This window comes from Lactuca serriola, chromosome 6 (assembly GCF_051521515.1).
Source record: "Lactuca serriola cultivar US96UC23 chromosome 6, Lser_US96UC23_V15, whole genome shotgun sequence".
Lineage (NCBI taxonomy): Eukaryota > Viridiplantae > Streptophyta > Magnoliopsida > Asterales > Asteraceae > Lactuca > Lactuca serriola.
In genome coordinates this window covers 35,857,259-35,878,048 of record NC_136413.1, presented here as the reverse complement: position 1 = coordinate 35,878,048, position 20,790 = coordinate 35,857,259, and the positions used below count along the sequence as shown (strand labels likewise).

General features: G+C 35.4%; 1 protein-coding gene across 1 annotated transcript; it reads right to left on the bottom strand.

Moving 5' to 3' along the window:
* Nucleotides 1–18,906: 18,906 nt before the first annotated feature.
* On the bottom strand, nt 18,907–20,759 carry LOC145058043 (phenylacetaldehyde reductase-like). Its single transcript, XM_079005962.1, has 6 exons — nt 20,552–20,759; nt 20,245–20,414; nt 19,954–20,145; nt 19,700–19,862; nt 19,385–19,568; nt 18,907–19,161 (listed from the first exon to the last, which is right to left on the bottom strand). Exons 1-6 carry the CDS (start codon nt 20,673–20,675, stop codon nt 19,026–19,028), a joined length of 969 nt encoding a protein of 322 aa, XP_078862088.1. The 5' UTR covers nt 20,676–20,759; the 3' UTR covers nt 18,907–19,025.
* Between the last annotated feature and the right edge of the window lie 31 nt (nt 20,760–20,790).

Genomic DNA, 20,790 nt, shown 5'->3' with positions numbered 1-20,790 from the left:
AAGACAATGTAGGGTAGCCCATGGCATTCCTAGGTAAATACCATGTGGGGTAGCCCATGGCACGAAGGTGTAAGAACCTAGGGGAAGCCCATGGCATCCTCATAGGTTTATGTATGCATGGCTTATGTGTTATAGGTAGCTTTTATAGCTAACATGATATGTGATATGTGTATTGTGTGTATGGTATGCTCTAGGAAACTCACTAAGCATTTAGCTTATATGTTGTTGATTTGTTTCAGGTACTTCAGATCCCAAGGGAAAGGGCAACGCGTGATGACGCGGCGTACACTCTCTCCCAGGCATTTTATGGACACTCTGATGTTTGGAATAAAAGTTGTATTGGACATGTGTTTTGAAAACAATTATGATTGGATTTCATGAAATATGGAAATGTATTTGACTAATCAAAAATGAAAAAAAAAATCTTTGAAAAATTGGGTCGTTACAATATACAAAAGATTACAATCGGATAACTGTACAATAAGCTGACACTAATAAGCTTGATACGTTGGCGCTGTAAATTTAGTAGTCACTAACGCTGATCTAATAGTGTGTCGTGTGTTTGACTCATCAGATCAGAAGGTGTGACCTTATAATCTCCCCCTATCTGATGAGGTAAAAACTAATCTTCTTATTCAGATACATCAGAAGACCAATGTAGAACTTCTCAGCTTCTTTTAAGATTTCAAGATTGACCCATCTGAATTGATCAAGCTTAAGTTCATCCAGTCTTCTACTCTGCTCTAGTGATATCAGCACACAATATCCTCTTTCCAGTTCATAGTGACCTAGTCCTTCCAAGCGAAGATGAAACATATGTTCAATGGGAGCAGAAGGAAGGTCATCAGTGCGTTGAAAGCACATATGATTCTCACTATCAAGATAAAATATCCCATGCTCTGGTTCTAGAATGAACACATATTGGAATGGTTCAATACCCACTGGTAATTCATTGTTGATATACCGAGTTTTATAAGGAAGAAGAAACTTGGTATTTTTGGATTATTTGGGAGCACCAGTTCTGCCTGAGGAGGATGGTCTTGATTCACCAGATGATGATTGAACAACCAATAGCACAAGATTCAGCTTCTTGACTTTGTTGAGTAGCTACTGTATTTCCAACTTCACTTATTGAGCATGAATACCCTTGTGCTTGTCGGTAATTCCTTGAATTTGCATCTACTCGCTGTAGCCAAATTTGACCAGCTCACGAGCATAAACAACTTCAGTGTATCCGTATTATGTTTTCTTTCTAACCAAGTGAAGCTTCAGTGACTCATTCCTTGGTTTGGTGCATCTAACTTTGATGATAGGATCAAGCTTTGACTTGTGAGCAAGAATATCTCCAAACTTCTTCCTATCAATCCGGTCATGCAGGTTTGAAACAATGTGTTGTTTCTCCACATTATTATTGAAGATTTTCTTGACCTGATTATCAACGCTTTAAATATTTTCATTCTCATCAGCGGAGGAAAGATCTTGAGAAAGTTTGCTAGACAAACATTCTGCTTTTCTTTCTTCTTTCTTTTGATGAACAATAACATTTTATTCTACGATTATTTCTCTAATGCCCTTAATGGGTAAACTCCATGTTTCCGCTAATTCATTTAGATCAAAAATGAGTTTGCTTTTCTTTTTAGGAGAAGATGCTGAAAGATCACCAGTAGCAGCAGAAGAGTTTCCAATCTCACATCATAAGACCCCCTTGAGAAGGAACACTTCCGGTCATCTCAGACTGAGATGTAATCACCACCTGCATTTGCATTGGCTGAGGACCCTCTTGATTATTCTCCCCCTTTTTGGCAGCATCATATTGGGGGAGAGAGTTAAGAGGAAGAGGAGGAGTGCTCGGAGGGGGATAGGATGGTGGAGAAGGCGGTGGAGGAAGATTTGTTGGTGGAGGTGGAGGTGGAGGAGGTTGATCTCCTGGAGAGCTTGTTTGGGTTTCATCAACAACAATATCATCATCATCACCTAAATCCATACATCGCTTCATTATGGCCAGATCCTTTTCAGCTTTTGTTAACCTTCTACCCATTGACCGAGTAATTTGTGTAAATAAAGAGAGTTGGGAAAGCACAACATTTTGAAAGTTGGAGATGGATGCTTCCTGATCACCCTGATGAAGAGCAGCAGTAGTAATGGGTGTTGGCATAGGGGGAACCGCCTAAGCTTGAGGAATAACATCAGCTTGAGGATAAGAAGATGATTTTGGAAAAAGTTCATCATGGATCATTGGCTCAGTAGTATCTCCAATAGGAGGGGTTGATCCACGAGGTACACTGTCATCAACAAAGGAAGATGATGAATAAGTAGTTGAAAAATGAATGTGCTTGTTCAACCATGGAGAAGAGTTCATTTTCTGAGTGAAGTCTTCTCCCATGTCAGCTACAAATTCTTCTTCATGTTTATCAGTGTCTTCTTCCTCATCAGCCCCTTCTTTATTACCAGCTTCTAAATCATCATCATTATCTTCTTCATCACCAGCATCATAATTATCCTCATCCTCATCATCACCATCTTCGTCATTACTAGCATCATCATTATTATTATCCTCTTCAGAGTTTGAGGATTCAAACACATTAGGTTTTTGAATCCACTTTTGCATCCTTGCAATAATTGGAAAATCATTCTTAGATGGAGTAGAATAGATAATTTTTTAGGAGAGGGCATGAATTGGAATAATAATTCCATGACTTTCAACATAGCTTTGTTTTCAAGACAAGATCAGACCAAGCCAATGAGGATAAGGAACATTTAATGGCTTCTTGTTCCCAGTAATGCAGTCAACCATTTGATTAAGAAAAAGTTAACCGAAGTCTAGTTTCTTGTTGCAAACAATAGAATATAAAATCCTTTGCTCAAAGAGATTCAATTGATCTAAATTTCTAGTCTTGTGACCAAGACACTTTCCAATCACACCTATTAAGTACTTCCACCTTACATTAAAATATTGACGAAGAGTGTTCTTGTATGGATCACGAGAGAGGCCTAAAAGATTGAAGTTATACCCTAATTTTTCACGAACATATTTGCAACTTTCTTTAGAGGGAGTTTCAGAATAACTTTTGAATCGAGGAAGACGAAGAGCAGTTGAAAAGGATTCTACATCAATGGTAACCCTATATCGACCATCTCCAATGGTTCCAGTGATTGTTTGAGCAATAGTATAAACAGAGCATGTATAGTAAAACTCACGTACATGTTTAGGGTAGAAAGGGTCTAGGAAATCACCGAATGCATATTGAAAAGGACCTCTCTTGACAAAGTCGACAAAGTCTTTGATTGCTAAGTTTGCGAACTGCTTTCGAATTTTATCATAGAACGCCAATTTTTTCGATTAAATGACGATGGTAGAGTCAGGAGCATGAGGACCTTTGATGATGTTAGCGTTGGGTGCAAACTCGTACATAGACTTTCACATGCTGAAAGATTTGAGGGAGTTGACAATTTGGAGTCTGTTTAAGAGAGATCTTAATTGCTTGAATTGCTTATAAAGGTACCTAAGATGAAGAATATCCAATTTATACCCAAAACGTTTCTTCCTTTTTTACATAATCATGAGTGACGATATATACACCGTAAAGATCTTGTATCCCAAGATAATGAAGAATCTTTTTAGAAGTTATCCAAAAAGTTACCGTTGAGACAAGGAAGTTACATCAGTGAGACAAGTCATCAGCACCACTGAGAATCAACTTAAGCGATCAGCGAATGAATTTATGATGATCCTATAGTTAGTTTGTAATGTCTCCTGATAGTGTGGGCTAAAACTACCATTCACTGACATACTATTGCGAGATCTCATGAACGTGTGGTTTCATACGCTGAATCATAAATCACTTTTATTAGAAGAAAAGTGGCAAGAGTGGATAGGTGTCTGTGTAATACATCACGGACAATGATATACCCATCGACAGAGATTTGTCAAGCTCTCATCAACGCATGGTACATTACACTGAATCATAAAACTTTAAAGAAGAATATAAGGGCAAGAATGGATTGGTGCGTGTGAATAACGGTGTTTCAATTAGATTATTAGATTGTTTCTACTCACCAAAAATAACACAAAACATTATTTCATTTTACACATTGCTTAAGGATGGTTTCCACTGCTTTTTTATAATGGAAATATTTTGGTTTACAAGAATGGTTGTGAAGTGGGAATTTTCCATTACTAGCACATGTGAAATTCTAGGGTTTTGAAGTTTTCGTACATCGTGAGGACCACGACAAACTAGAATCTAGATCAGAGAAGTGTTACTTCAGTGGTATCCCCAAAATTCTTTTGGATACTTGTTGTACAAGACTTCTGAGAACAAGGTGTTTCTTGATCAAAGAGGAATCTTCCTTAAAAAGGAGCTCATATCCAAAGAATATAGTAGGATCCAAATTGATCTTAAAGACATTCAAGAGTCAAAAAATGAAGAACATACAATTAACACTAGCTATCAACTAGAGGTTGAACTACCTGTTTGGGAGACTGGTATATCTCCACCTCTTCTTTGTAGATCTAATAAAGTTTGTCTCCCTCATGAGTTTTATGGTTTTTATATTACTACAGAAGTGGACGTGTTGATTAGTGATAAAAAAATCTAGTTTGTATGAATGAGTCATACAACTATATGGAAGCAATGGTGGACCCAAAGGCATCCAAATGGAAAGAGAGCATGCATAACAAGATTCAGTCGATGTATGATAACCAAGTTCAGATTTTGGTTGATCCTACACCAGGACTTAAAACCGTTAGGTGTAAGTGGATCTTTAAGACGAAGAACAAAATTGATGGTAATTGTAACGCCCGTAGATCAGGGCTAGTCACTTTAGAGACGATAAGCATCAAAAGTGACTTTTTGATGGAAGATTATTTAGAAGGATTAATCTTAACTAAGTTGTCGTATATGTTACAAGGATTCTGTATATATAAAGAACGCCGAAATCCGAGTTATAACGAAGAAGTTATGACCTGTTGAAGTTTCACGATAGAACCGGCAAGACACAGCGCGAAGTAAATAGTGAATTTATATTAAAGCGATATTTGGCCTTAGCAATCTAAATGAAAGTCGTATAATACATTAAACCCAGAGCGTGCATAAAAAGAACGTCTAAATCTGACTTCGTATGAGGAAGTTATGATTTTTTGAAGTTTCAGCATTAACAGTATGCAGCCGAAAACTCGAGATTGAGGTCGAGTGATATTTAGCCAAAACTTTCTAAATGAGAATTGAAGATCTCATCAATAGTAGTCCAACGATAAAAAGACAGATGAAAATGGAGTTCAGATGAAGGAGTTATGAATTTCGAACGGAGTTTTCCTATCACGGCCTACTAAAAATAATATATTAATAATATATTAAAATTAAAGTCAAAATTAGCCAATAGAGTCTAAACGAGAGTTATAGAGCATAATATCACCTTCACGTTGATATAAAGAACGTCGAAAACGGAGCTCGTATGCGAAAGTTATGAATTTCTGAAGTTCGGGGCGCGAACCCCAAAGCTGTGTAAGAGTTGACGACGTGAAAACAGTGTTCACGACGTGAACTGACTTCTGACGCCTTCTGGAGCCTGACAGACGCAAGTTGTGATGACGCATGCAGTGACGATCAAGTCCCACGACGTGAGCTTTAGAAACCCACGACGTGAGGGTCAAAATCTAGCCCTATAAATAGAAATCCAGGGTCTGCCGATTTTGGTTGCTCCTCCCTTACTCTCTCACTCCCGATACCCTCTCTAAGACCTATTTTAACCCCCCGAAGCCCCGATATCATCCCGAGACCCGAATCGAGTCCTGAAGCCCGAAGATCCCGAGAAGAAAAGAGTTTCCGAGCCGAAGCTCTGCGTGCGAGAAGCCCGATGTGTGAAGATCTTTTAGTTTCACCGAAGAAATACTACTCTTAGAGTCGTAGTGCTGCCCGATCATCTTCTGATCAGGTGAGTGTATAGTCCCTTTCACAAACACGATTTTAATACAAGTATTGTTTGAATGTATTAAGTATATGTTTTGTGTGAGTGTATAGTCACTTTCATAAAGACGATTTTAATACAAGTATTGTTTGAATGTATTAAGTATATGTTTTGGATGAGTGTGTAGTTACTTTCTTCTAACACATAAATATGAAGTATTTTCTATAAAATACATGCTAGGTGTTTATATATTGTTGTTTATTTGAGATGAGTGTGGTATGGATGTTTTATATAGTTTTTAAATGAGTTAAACTGTATATGTATTTATATCTACAAATATGTTGGGTAGAACATGGTTAGATGATATAGTTGGTGTGTGATGAAAGATGCTATGAGTGAACCTTGGCAGCTATTGTCTTAGTGCCTAATAAAGAACCTTGGCAGCTATTGTCTTAGTGCCTAATAAAGAACCTTGGCAGCTATTGTCTTAGTGCCTAATAAAGAACCTTGGTAGCTATTGTCTTAGTGCCTAACAAAGAACCCTGGCAGCTATTGTCTTAGTGCCTAACAAAGAACCTTGGTTGTTATAAAATTTGAGGGGTAAACTCGACTTTTCCTCAGATCCACGACCTAGTATCTCTGAAAGTGCTAAAGATTTGGTTAGGAAAATGCTTATTAAAGACCCCAAAAGTCGAATAACAGCTCATGGTGTTCTTTGTAAGTCTTGGTTGTTATAAAAATTTGCTATAAGTATTATTTAGGCTTCTTATTGAACATTATTGGCTCCGGAATCAGCAACAACACAAATTGAATTAGCTCTGGAATGCAGTCGTGGATTGGCTCCGGAAAATTGTCAAAGTACGGAAACAAAAAAATGTCAAATTTGTAATAAAATATTATTCAATGGATATTTTTTGTATATGATATTTTGTATGACATTAAATTTTATGAAATGGATTATATTTTTTGTATATGATATTTTATTTTCAATTATGAGGCATTAAATGCAAAATTAATTTGAAAATTAGTAAATATATAAAAAGTATTTTTTTTAAACATTTAAAATTATGATACGCAAAAATGTGTGTCATCTTCATTTATGACATCACATTTCTTGACAAGGACTTTCTTGATACGCATTGCGTGTCATTAACACGCGCGTCGTAAGGTTACGACACGCGAATGCGTGTCGTCTACCTTTATGACAGGGCCTTCCTTGATACACATTGTGTGTCGTAAACGCACGTCGTAAATGCGCGTCGTCTCTCTTTATGACAGGGCATTCCTTGACGCGCATTTGCGCGTCGTCTGAGCCTTTTACGACGCGCAATGAGCGTCGTAAAAGGCTGTTTTTCTAGTAGTGCCTAAGCCGTTTTTGACTTTATAAACTTGTTTTTGTTGTGGTAATGTTCATGCTAATCCAATTTCAAAGATAATTGTCAATAGATTCATGTTTTGTGTTAGTTTAAAGTTATGCTAAGTACATGAAAAAGTCTGATGTGAATTATCTTTGTTCATATGAGTTGCTTAGATTAATAGAAAAGGTTAATGGATTATGGGTCTTTAATCCTTTTTAATCTAAGAGTTGATTCTAAAATGTGTTTGTGTAATTTGTCCTCAAGTTACATGAAAGGTCACATTTAAGTTTCTTAAAACTCATAAAAGTTGGCAAAGGTTACAAAATGAAGAGTCTTGTCCTCATTAAATGGTTTTATGACTCGATAACTTGTCCTCAAGTTATGGAGGTTCAAGAGTCACTTCATTAAATAATAAAAATGTGTAACCTTAATTAGTTCCATAAGTTACAAAAGAAGAAGAGTTACATTCTTTAATAGTTTAAAGTCTTCCATAACTTGTCCTCAAGTTATGGAACTTGAAGAGTTTTTTAATTAAAAACTACTTTAATCACATAAGGTATGGAATTGAATAGTTCTTGAATAGTTTCAAAAAATGTCCTCAAGTTTCGGGATTTGTAAAGTCTTATACTCTAATACTTTAATTCCAAATTAAAACCTTAGAATCTTAAAACTTTAAAATTCAACCCTTATACTATTATTATAATTTAATTATATATATATATATATATATATATATATATATATATATATATATATATATGTATAATATAATGTCAATCTTACCATTAGTAGGCCTCATTCACGAAGCCGGTCTATAAGGGGGGTATAAGGTTACTGCCTATAAAATGGCAGTTTAATGGGTGTCCACTCTCACCCACCGCTTCCTTGACTGGTGGAGGGTCGTTAACCGAACGGGTAGGAAAGGACTATAATTCTCCCTTCGTTAAAAGTATAATGATAAAGACTAAGTAACTAAACACTTATAAATTCTCAATCTTAGTTACTTAGGAGAATGTGAAAATGTGCTAACCCATGAAATTACACTTTGTACCTTACCAAGTCGTTAGTGGAGCGTGTGTGGTTAACCGACACACTAATAAGGACTAGTAAGAGTAGTAAAGGGTAACTTACGTTTATCATAGATCGGTGGAGCGTGTGTGGTTAACCGGCACATTGATTGGGTGATAAATATTAAGGGTACCAAGTATATTTGCATGGTTATTCACACCTTGTTTGTGATCCTCAGCATCCTAGTCACAAACTTGAGAGGGCACAATCGAGATTCAAACATGCCATTGAAAGTTCAATGTATCTCAAAAGATCTAGGAGTTTCAAATCCAATTAAAAATTAATTATATTTCGATTTTCATGGTGGAAATTGGTAAATCGTCATTTACCTACCTTCAACTATTTTATAACTTGGATTACGACATCTCTCTTCCAGTTATAAATAGGTTGTTGGGTCCTAGCCTTAATATTTCATATTGGGTGTCATATTAAGGACTTTAAATCAACTAAAATTGAATTTCCCCCATTATAGATGTCTTTTTAAGACATCTATGGTCTTCCCAAATCCTTAGGAACAAGCTTCCTAATGAAGATGATATCCCAAATGGCAATCAAGGTGAAAGATCAATCTCTTAGTAGTGCATGAATGGGACTAGAAATCATGCTTCACTTCCCCCACCCCCCTCAATAAATCTCCCTATCCCACAAGTTTCAAGACTTGATAAGTTCTACGTCACTCAATCCCTATTGGCAAGCAAAGTCTATATGTGCTTACATTTTAGAGGTTAAGTCACATATTGACAAGACGGGAGAGTCGGGTGTCGAAGTCTCGAGGTAGCTGGTGACAGATCATGACATGACCCTTAGTGATCTTACCTATTTGCTTGATAATGCTAAATAACAATGATTTGGGGCATTAATAAAGTAAATTAGATTGGAAGATCTACTTCCCGAACCCAGTTGGACATTGACAATGGTGACATTGGAAGTCTAGAAAAGATTTCTCTTCCCAATGGAAAGGGATTGGCCATGGTCAAGTCACTTGACCTAATGGTAAAGAGAATGGCTAAGTCTGTGATAGTCCCGTATACCATTTCCAAAGATTCCATATATTTCTTTTGCCAATAAAAGGGACATTGGTTGCGAAGCTGCCTAATTTACCTGAAATTTCATAAGGTTGGTAAAAGTCAAAAGTTCGACTTTGCTTCAGGTAAAGTCCACTATCTAACTCTATTAAGTCTCTTTTTGATATTCTTAATACATGATGTAATGTAATTACATTTTGATGTTTTGGAAGAATCAAAGGAAGCTTAAAGAAAGAGTGTGTTGATTCTGATCGCATGGTTCGATGACCAGAATTTTGAGCCCCTGCATAAGAGTTATGAAATATTGCTAGGAGTAGACAACAAAATGTTTTTCATATGTATTTGCATTGTAAGGATAAGTTTTTCTGCAAGTTTTAAAATAAAAGAAGATTTTTTTTTAAGTATCCTTTCAATGACATTTGTGAAAAAAAATTGTTGTTTATATGTTTCCATTGATAAGCGATATTGGTAAATGGATTTGATTCTTTCATTTGTGGTAGTGTCATAATTTGCCAAATAAGGAAAGATTCTCATCACCCAAGGTTCAGTTGGATAGAAACTTGGAATCATGCAACTTGTATTGTATGATGAATGAGAATTTTTCATCTTTGGGAAATTAAGGCTAATTCATGATTCACATATATATATGTGAGTCAAGTGAAGGACAAAGGGATCGGGTACACTTGAGTGTGCGCTGATCAGGTCCACCACAAAGACTATTCGTCATGATTTACTAAAGTTTAGTAAATATGGTTATGCTTACAGGTTTAAGTGTAATTTTGAAACATTAGAAAGGTTTCAATGTATGACACAACGGATAAGAATCAAATAAGGCAGGAAGATAAAAGTTTCTAAAATCTAAAGAGATGGGACAGTACTTGAGTATCTTGTTTTATGATTATCTTAGTGATTATGAAACCATATCACAATTGATCCTCTGAGGACACCATAGTTCAATTTTTTTGGCTAAGGAGAAGAATCATGAATTGTTGAAATGGTTAAATCAAAAGATAAATCATACTTCGTTCCAAAATCAAATCTTAGAGTCATACTCCAAGATTGAGCCTTGAGTGACATAATCTTAAGAAAGGTTTAAAACACTTGTCAAATGTAGAGTAAAATGTTTTCCTACTCTTGTACATTTGAAATTAGTAAGTTGTGATGTTTTGGATAAAATAAAGACCAACTAAGGCCAATTGTGTGAAGTGTTTGTCTTGATTAGAATCCACACTATCTCTTAAATATTTTTTTTGTCGAGGTTTGGTTCTTGACAAAGGGAATCTTATATGTCAAGAGGACAGTGGGAGTCTTGAGATAGTTTCGAGAACTGATCAAGAGTATTGTTAATCACTAGCCCACGACTTAAGGTTTATAACCTATCGTGTTGACTTATTCTTGTTTCTGTGCCATTCCAGTTAAAGTTGGCTATGCTTGTGAGTTCTATGAGTTCTCAACTGTTTTCATAACAACCTGGATGCAATGGTAGGCCCTTGTGCTAACGGGTGGCAATAAAATGAGATTGAACAAGTTCAGTCCATTTGAGTTTGGATTTGTCACTAACCTTGTCTTTTGATTATGGTTTTGACAAATTCACATGGATAGGAACACATACACCATAAAATCTAAGTGTCATAAGGTTTCTCTTCGATTCATGAAAATGATGGTGAGGGAACACTTTCACTCAGAAGATTTTAAGTAGATAGCAGTTGTGATACTTGCATTCTCATATAGTTAGTGGAGCATGTGTGGTTAATCGGCACACTAACTAGTGAGAATTGCAAAAGGTGTAGACAAACATGTAAGCTATCTAAGGAAAGGTGTATGATTTTGATAAAGTCTTATCAAAGCATCTCGTATCAGAAATCTGAACTTTGGTAAGAAAGTCAATAATGTATTGATTTCAAGAAGTCCAGCTGATTTCTGGATACATGTTAGAGCTAGTGGGAGCATAAGTGCTACGCTAATAATCATCATGTTAGTGGGAGCATGATAATTATGATAAGTATTGCAAGTTAGCAATGTTAATTATAGAAAACAAAAGTTTCAATTCGGGTTTGAAAAGTTGTTTTGCTATAATTAAGGGAGAGGATTTTATACTTCATTCCAATTCTACAAGCTTAGATTGAGATTTTAATCAACTTTAGTCAAGGATATATATGAATGTTATGTTGGAATGGTTCAACATAAGGAAATTCTATACATCTTGCGTTCTCAAAATTCGATTATGATTATGGCATTCCTCTTCATAGTTCGAATTGTAAGAACATGGCAAATAAAAATTTTATAGCATGAAACATGTCCCATATGCTTTGGGTATAATTTTGATTACATGTGCTATAATATGTATCCATTCTAAATTTTCCAAATGCCTAGGACATTAAGAGGGAATCAGGAATAGAACTAGATATGACTAAAATGATTAAACAATTGTCATGGACAATCTGAGGTTTACCAAAGATTGGTTACTCATGGACAATTGGAAGTATAACGTAAACTTTAGAAAGGACCATATTGACATTTTCTGAAAAAGAGGCAACTCTTGTTTATAAATGATAGTCACAATGGTAATATGGAATTGTTTCTATAGGTGGAAGTTATTCTCTGAATCTGTGTAAGATGAGAAAACTTAATGCAAAGAAGGATGTTCAAAGGAATGTACTTTGAATATGAGACTTCGTTTCCATGGAATTGATCTCAATTAGAATACTTTGTAATGTCTGTTGGCAAGTTTTTGTGAGTTTTGTGCATAGTCATTACAAGGGGATCATTGCATATAAGTTTAGAATCTAACAGATTATAGTAAATGGCAAGAGTTTGGTATTCTTACATTTACAATAAGGATTGCAATTGTGAAATAAACATCACTGAAATATTATCAATTGATCTATTTCACAAAGAGAAGACCATATGTAAACATAGTGTGCATACTTGGAGTATGGCATAACTATTGTTTGGACGAACATAATATGCATGCTTGGTGCATGGTATGACTATTGTTTCAATTCAAGTATTAAGTTGATAAATTGAAACAATGAATAATGAGTAATCAATATGGTGCTTAGATAAAAGGGTTTTTATTTACACTCAAGAGTTTGGGACCATATAGGATTAAGTATTATTCTTGTGTTTCACTTTGCATGTTTTGACTTCTAGAATAATTCTTTTATTCAAACTCTCCACAGTCAGTCATACGTTGGAAGTAGGTATTGAATTAAGACTGTCATGAATACGGCTTGTAAGATTTGTCTAAGGTGCATTAGACATAGCAATGGTTGCTACAACATTCATGAGTGCTCATAAGTTATGAGTATTGGATTCAACCCACGCTCATTTGAATCACTTCATGGATTTTATCACGAGTGAATCATGAGATGATAATATTTTATATTCTTCAAACCTAGAGATATGAGTTGTTGACTATGAGTTGGTTATACATTGATTGCACCAAACCGCATTGGTAACTCGATGTTATAAAACGTGCCTTTGTGTATGATTCAACAAGTAGTTAGTACAAGCATATGAGTCGACGTTTATCCATTCCTTTTACCCTTAATGGGATAAAAGCGATATATGTTGGCCCCTCGATGATTTAGTGATGGCACCCCTAAGTGCTTGGCCAAGCCTGGACTGATTTGATTTGTTCAATTAGTCGGTCATCATAAATCGGAAATCGGGAAACAACAAATGGACAGAGAGAATGATTGTAATCCATGTCTCAGTCCATATGATATCTAGAATGGAGGAATATATGATCACTTATCTAATGGACGCGTCATTGATTTGTTCAGAGTTTGGTAGCAGCTTTTAAGAGCTACGATTGTTGGTCGGGTTGTGAAGGCGCACTTGCAATAATAGTTATTAGACTTATCCAAGTGGGAGACTGTTGGATTAGTGTCTAAGTCCATAACTATAATTGGTATATACTTGACCTGACCTGGCATGGTCCATTTGGGTTGCATGGCATCATGCATTTGGATAGACTAAAATGAGAGAAATAACACTTAAGGTTTATTAATATATTATAAGTTCTAATATATTAATAAGATTATTTAATTAGTATTTATCAAGAATTAATCTAGAATTAATTAAGTGATCAAAAGAAGACTAATTAAATATATGGTTTGATTGTGTAAATCATCCATACTTGTATAGTGGGCTAAGACTCCATGGATTATCTAGTTGGGCTAAAACCCATAGGATACTCCATGGAGTATTTGAACCCATGGATCCAAGGAAATGGAAATCCATGACAATTATGGTTTACCCTAATTGTAACAACTATATAAGCATCTTATTCTTGTGCAAAAATCGGCCACTAAGTCTATGTGTGGAGGGCAAACCGATTTCATGAAGTGATGATTTCTCTCTAAGTTATTCCAAGTGCATATGATGTTGTGTGAACCATTTGAGGTGTCACATTTGGGGCACTAGGCTCTTGAGCTCCATGGAATCAAGCAGCAACAAAGAGGTATGTATTTCTACTAGTTTCTATATTACTTGTACTTCATAATATGCTAGTTAGGATGAATACCTTGGAAATTGATATTTGCATGTATGGTAGAGAAAACATATATCCAAGATATTTAGGGCTGCATGTACACCATAGGAGTGTTAGAATGCTCAAAACCCAACAATAACAATTAGTGAAGCTACGAAAGAGGCTATATGGTTGAAGAATTTCATAGGTAGTCTTGGTGTTGTTCCTAGCATGAATGAACCCCTTTAAATCTTTTATGATAACGGGGATGCATTTGATTTGACTAAAGAACTTAAGGATCACGGGAAGTCGAGACATATACCAAATAAGTACCATTATGTTTGAAAGAAAGTTAAGGAAAAGAGATTATAGTGAGTAAGGGATCATCAGAGGATAATATGGATGATCTCCTCTAGATGATCCTTTCATGAAGCCATTGTCGCGGACTAAGCATTATGATTATACTTGGTGCACAAGCATTAGATTTGCAAGTGAGATGACATAAACGTTTTAGTTTTTAGCTTGATGTTATGAATTAATTTTCATTAATTTATTACTGTGTTTCATTTAGCATGTTTTGGATCCCACTTCCCAAGTATTAATTTACTCAAACCTCTACAGTCAGTCATACTCTTAGAAGTAAGTCATGATTTAATAATTCCATGGAGTATTATTAGATTGTCTATGTTGAATGGACATATCATAGAGACTTTGACTAACACTCATGAGTACTTAATGGAGATCCGTGGACCAAGCATGATGAATCATAATGGGTCCATAGGAATTAGATTTGCAAATTATATGACATAAATATTTTAGTTGTTAGTTTGATGTTTTGAAACATATATACAGTATAAATTGCATTTGATTGGATTATTATTAGGTTGTGACTTCATAATATGAAGGATTGCTACCATTTGCATTAATTTATTGTTATGTTTCATTTTGCATGTTTTGGATCCCACTTCTCGAGTATTAATTTACTTAAACCTCCACAATCGGTCATACTCTTTGAATTAGGTAGTAATTTAAGATTGACAGGGAGTATCAGTAGATTGTCTATGTTGAATGGACATAGTATATTGCATTATTCACCAAATAAGAGAAGCACAACAGAAAACATTACAACGTATCTGTTACAACATTTCAGACAAAGGGACAAATCTTGTTCCATGTATCGGCATTATGGATACCATACTTAAAAATATCTTAGTAAGATCATACTCACCTTAATACTACTCATTCTTACATTAATCTCCCTAAATGTTTCATGATCGTTAGAGCATAATTCTAGGCTCCCCCACGTTTTGACTGGCCAAAGAGTTTGCTAAGTGATCTCAAGTTCCAGAGACATGTATTTCCACCCTAAAGGACCCCACTATACTCTTTGGATTTTTTTAATATCTTTCACATTAGGTCCTATTAATTTAAACATGTAATATGTCATTACAACGCTTCTTAAATCATAAGAGAACCCCATTTAATACTACACACACATACACATTGTAACGCCCATGTTTCTAGGCTAAGCAATAGTATGATAATGTAATAGTCAAGTTCAACCATTGTAACTCATTTTGAAATAATAAAGATGAATTACTCGAATATTATGTGAATTATGTGCTTATATACTTGTCTATAAAGATATAATAAATTAAGAACAAAGATAAGCGTCAAAATTAAAATGTTAGATAAACCTGATATCTGTGAAGAAACTTGTAGTGGTCGTGACAAGGATTCCGGACATATCGAGAACTCCGAAATCTGAGTTATAACGAAGACGTTATGACCTGTCGAAGTTTCGCGGCAGAACCGACACGACACTGCATGACGTAAAAGGTGAGTTTACTATAAAGTGATTTTTAGCCTTAGCAATCTAAACGAAATTCGTAGTATATATTAAACCGAGAGCGTGCATAAAAAGAATGCCCAAATCTGACTTTGTATGAAGAAGTTATGATTTTTCCAAGTTTCGGATTAACAGTACACAACCCAGAGTTCAGATAGTAGATCGAACAGTTTTTAGCTGACATAACCTCAACGAGAATCGAAGGTCTCGTTATTAGTAGCACAACGGTAAAAAGACAGACGAAAACGGACGTCGGATGAAGAAGTTATGGGTTTTTAACAGACTTTTCCTGTCCCGGCCTGTTAAAAATATAACTTTAAAAATAAAGTCAAAATTAGCCGACGGAGTCTAAACAAAAGTTGTAGAATATGTCTCCACCTACGCGTGGATATAAAGAACGCTGAAAACAGAGCTCGTATGCGAAAGTTACGAATTTTAGAAGTTGAAGGTGTAAAATGCAAGTTGGGTGCGAGGCTACGCCCATCGTATAGTCGGACGCCCCGCGTTGACCGAAGTACGCCCCGCATAAGTAGTTGGTATGCCCCGCGGTCTCTTTTCCTTCTGTGGTCCGAAGTGTGCCATGTCTCCCCACCGAAACTCGGACACCTGCCTCTACACGCAGCATACCACCGAGGGTATGACCAACGTAGTGCGAGGCCTCCCGGCTATAAATAGGATGTGAAGCCAACCTTCTTTCTCGCACCATTTCACACTTCTTTCTATCTCTCTCTCTCTCTCTAAACCTCCCAAACACCCCTCCCCAAGCCTAGCACACTTCCCTAGCACCAGAAGAAAGCCCCAGAGTATCTGAAGACTCCGAGAAAAAAAAAAGAGTTTTTCGACTCAGAAGCTCTGCCTGCACAGAAGTCGGTTTTCAGCGAACCTCCCGGTTTTTCGAAGGAATTTTTTTAAGAAGTGAAGCGTTGTCTGAGTTCAGAATCACCACCTTAACAAGTGAGTGCATAGTTACTTTTATCTTACACACACATACACACACACACACACACACACACATATATATATATATATATATATATATATATATATATATATATATATATATATACAGGGAGTGGTTCAAATGAGAACAAAAAAAGGTTAAGAACCGTAAGAACCTCTAACTTTAGATGTTTATAAAGGGTTTAAGGTAACCCTAAATCCTTTATAAACATCTAAAATTAGAGGTTCTTACGGTTCTTAACTTTTTTTGGTTCTCATTTGAACCTTTATATATATATATATATATATATATATATATATATATATATATATATATATATATATATATATATATATATATATATATATATATATATGAAGTATTTTATATAAATTACGTGCTATGTGTGCATATTATCTGTTTATCTTCAGATCTATGCTGGAAGAATGATCTAAACTTTTTTCTTCAGATCTGAACTGTATATGTATTTTCTTTATAGATCTAAACTTTTTCTTTAGATCTGGACTATATATGTATTTTCTTTTCAGATCTAAACCTTTTCTTCAGCTCTGGACTGTATATGTATTTTCTTTTCAAATCTAAACATTTTCTTAAGATCTAAACTGTATATGTATTTTATTTTTAGATCTAAACTTTTTTCTTCAGATCTGAACTGTATATGTATTTTATATTTACAAATATGTTGGGTAGAACATGGGTAGATGAAATAGTTGGTGTGTGACGAAAGATGAGTTGGAGGATGAGATGAAAGGTGACATAGATCATGAGATGAGGGTGAGAGGTGAAAAATAAGATAAACCTTTACCCCAAGCGTTAGCCCCGTCATCTAGCAAAGTATGGATGACAACCACAGACTATTCTAGACGGTCCAGTGGAACACTAGCAGACTCGCAACCTGTAGGTGCTGTGAACGATATGTTCACCCGGTGTACTCTAAAAACCTAGTGACATGTATTGCGTGTGGACTCTCGAAAATAATACTATCGATAAATGAGATAAACCTCGACAACTATGGACTTAGCGCATGTTGGATAAACCCTGACAACTATGGACTTAGTGCCTGTTATATAAACCCTGACAACGATGGACTTCGTGCCTATTCCTTAGGACAATCCTTAGGAATAAATAATGAGGGATAAACGATTCATAGAGAAGTACTAAGAATAAAGAAGATAATGGAGATGGGTAAATGAGTTAATTTTTTGATGATGAAACATAATAAATATATTATTGTGGGTTGAAAATCCAATGTATTCACCAGGTTTCGCAACCTGACCCACTCAGTTTATTTGTATCACAGGTGTCGATATAAAGCTACACTACACCAAAAGTTTAAAGAGATATAAATCACTAGTGTAAATGAATGTAAGTTTTGTTTATGTTTATGTTTGCGTATTGACGATGTCATCCGAAAGTTTTAAAATGAATAAAAATACATTTCTCCGGAAATGCTTTGATAACATATTTATCATGTTTTTCTGGGAACAAATTTCGCACCACTTTTCTTTAAAAGTTACCCTGGTTTGAAAATAAAGCATAAACAAATCGGTTTTTTCTGGTCGTAAAAATAGGAATGTCACACACACACACACACACACACACACACACACATATATATATATATATATATATATATATATATATATATATATATATATACATTTGTTGAATATAGTGAAAGATTATACATTTAAGATGGAAAGTCATATGTTTTTCCAACAATATATAATAAACAATTGAAGTAGGCCTTTAATCATTTTCAACCTCATACTCTCCTTTGTATAATGTAGTTGCACAATCATTTGTCTGTTTCAATAAGATATTGCAAGATTTCAATCACATGTACATTAGGAATGAATTGTTTAATGGAACAGTTGAATGAGATAGAATGTTTATTTCACATTCAATGGATTTAATTCAACGATAATAAAATGTTAAGTATGTTTATTTCACATTCAATGGATTCAACTCAACAATAATAAGATGTTAAGTCTGCATTCAATGTATTTGAAATTCAAAGACCATTAAGTAGTCTACTTTCAATGTATTTAAAATTCAATGACCATTTAACAAGCATATTATTATTTTTTAAATATATTTCATTAAACTTTGTGGAGTTAGTCGTTAGGATTTAAAAGGTAAAGTTTTCCCAAACATATAACTTTTATGTGTCATTTCATAAAGTTTTATAAACTTAAATAAATTATAGATGATTAAATTGTGCTTTGTTGGTTATAGAAATCCAATCAAAACAAGCAAAATAAAGAGAAGAAACACAAATTGATGTTCTTATTTAAGTTATTTAGAAGTACGATGACTTAGCTTGATACAGTACTTGCATAGTTGCATTATCGATTAGCTTGTCATATTCCCAGATTGGTTATAGAAATTTCTTCTCCTTTAAGCTCTCAATGGTCTCTTTAATGCCTTCCTCAAGAGGTGTATAATTAATACCCAAGCTTCTTGCTTTTTCTCTGGAAAAGTGATACTTCACAAATGGAGTATCATCTGCACACCTGCGGTCATGTCATATATCGAATTAGGAGCCTAATAACAATATTTCTCGATAATATTTATTACAAAATCCAGCTAATTAATTAATCTATGATTTGGAGTGTAGATTTTCTGACTTCAAACTCGACCCTATGATCTATCCATTTTTATGAGTCAAAAGTCATTAACTTCTAATCACTTATGAACGTACTTGAAGGTTACCAAAATAAAGAGCTTAATTATTACTTGTCAGGGAGCTTGAACGAAGGATAAAGCTTGCGTAGCATCTGTACCAATTCTGAAATATGGACAACGCTCTCAGCCATGCAGTATCTTCCACTTGCAGAAGGCGTTTCGAATGCCAAAATATGTGCGATCGCCACATCTTTGACGTGAACGCACCCAAGGGTGATATTCGGGTATGTTGGTGCTGCGTTTTAATAAATATTTTAGAAACCAAATTAAGTTCAGAAATCACTTTTGAATCATTGCCGAAAAATCACAATGAAAACATGGAACAAGATTCATTAGTTGAAATGGCGAGTGCATATATATGCATACCGTTTATCAATCTGAAAATAACGGCGGCACTTGTGTTAAGAGTTGGCTGCAAGAGAGATCCGACGACCATTGCAGGGTTGATGGTAACCATGTCCATGCCATTCTCTTTCACATATTTCCATGCAGCTTCTTCAGCCAAAGTCTTTGAAAGCGGATACCACAGCTGAATACCCAACAACTGAGTGTTTATATTCCTTTTTCCCAGTTACAAACATTAATCTAAAAAAGCGGTGAAAAGGGTCTGTTAAACGAACCTTTGTTTCCTTACAAAATCCTTCATCGGAAAACCAGTTTTCATCAACTACAACTTCCGGTGTCAATGGAGAACCACTATACATAAGGGCAACTACAGATGAAGTCAAAACCACCCTTCGGATCAATGGAAACTTAGAACACGAACTCAAAACATTCAGTGTCCCCTTCACTGCGGGATCAATTAGCTCTTCCTACACACACAAAACAGGACCACAAGAACTACCATAATTACCAAAATAGTGATCATTGTTGGTCGGAAAAAGGCAAATAAAGGGTTAGGCACGGAGCACCTGAGGGTTAGTGGTATGAATAAAGAAGGGAGATGCGGTATGAAAAACACCATCGCATCCTTCAACAACCTCATCAAACGAACCAGGTTTCATCAAGTCTGCTTGAAACAAATGAAGCCTTTCCTTGGCTCCATCAAGTGCAAGCAAGTGCTCCGTTTTCTTTGTGTCATCTGAAGATGCAAGCATCAAAAAGTATAAATGAATGAGCACATCCGAAACGTATGTTTCATAGTAGCCCACAAGATATAACTTATAGGATAGACATATGATATGGTATAAAGGTATCCAGAAAGAGAGTAGGACTAACCGAGGTCACGAACGGAGGCCTTGACGGTGTAGCCACGGTCAAGCAAGAGTTTAACAAGCCATGACGCAATAAAACCAGAAGCTCCGGTAACACACACTTTCTTCCCTTCCCCTTGCTTGCTCATCTTCTTCGCTTCCTAAATCCTAATACTCTTTGTGCAAGTGTAGTATTTTGGGATTTCTTTATAGGCTTGTGATCGGGTAACCGCATAAGGGGCAAATAAGAATCAATTTAGTGAT

What these genes read in the sequence shown, in the direction of transcription:
- LOC145058043 (XM_079005962.1), bottom strand. Translation starts at nt 20,675, where the DNA reads ATGAGCAAGCAAGGGGAAGGGAAGAAAGTGTGTGTTACCGGAGCTTCT. An exon ending in GGCCTCCGTTCGTGACCTCG is followed by an intron (nt 20,415 to 20,551) that starts GTTAGTCCTACT and finishes TTGCATCTTCAG; the next exon opens with ATGACACAAAGAAAACGGAG. An exon ending in TTCATACCACTAACCCTCAG is followed by an intron (nt 20,146 to 20,244) that starts GTGCTCCGTGCC and finishes TTGTGTGTGTAG; the next exon opens with GAAGAGCTAATTGATCCCGC.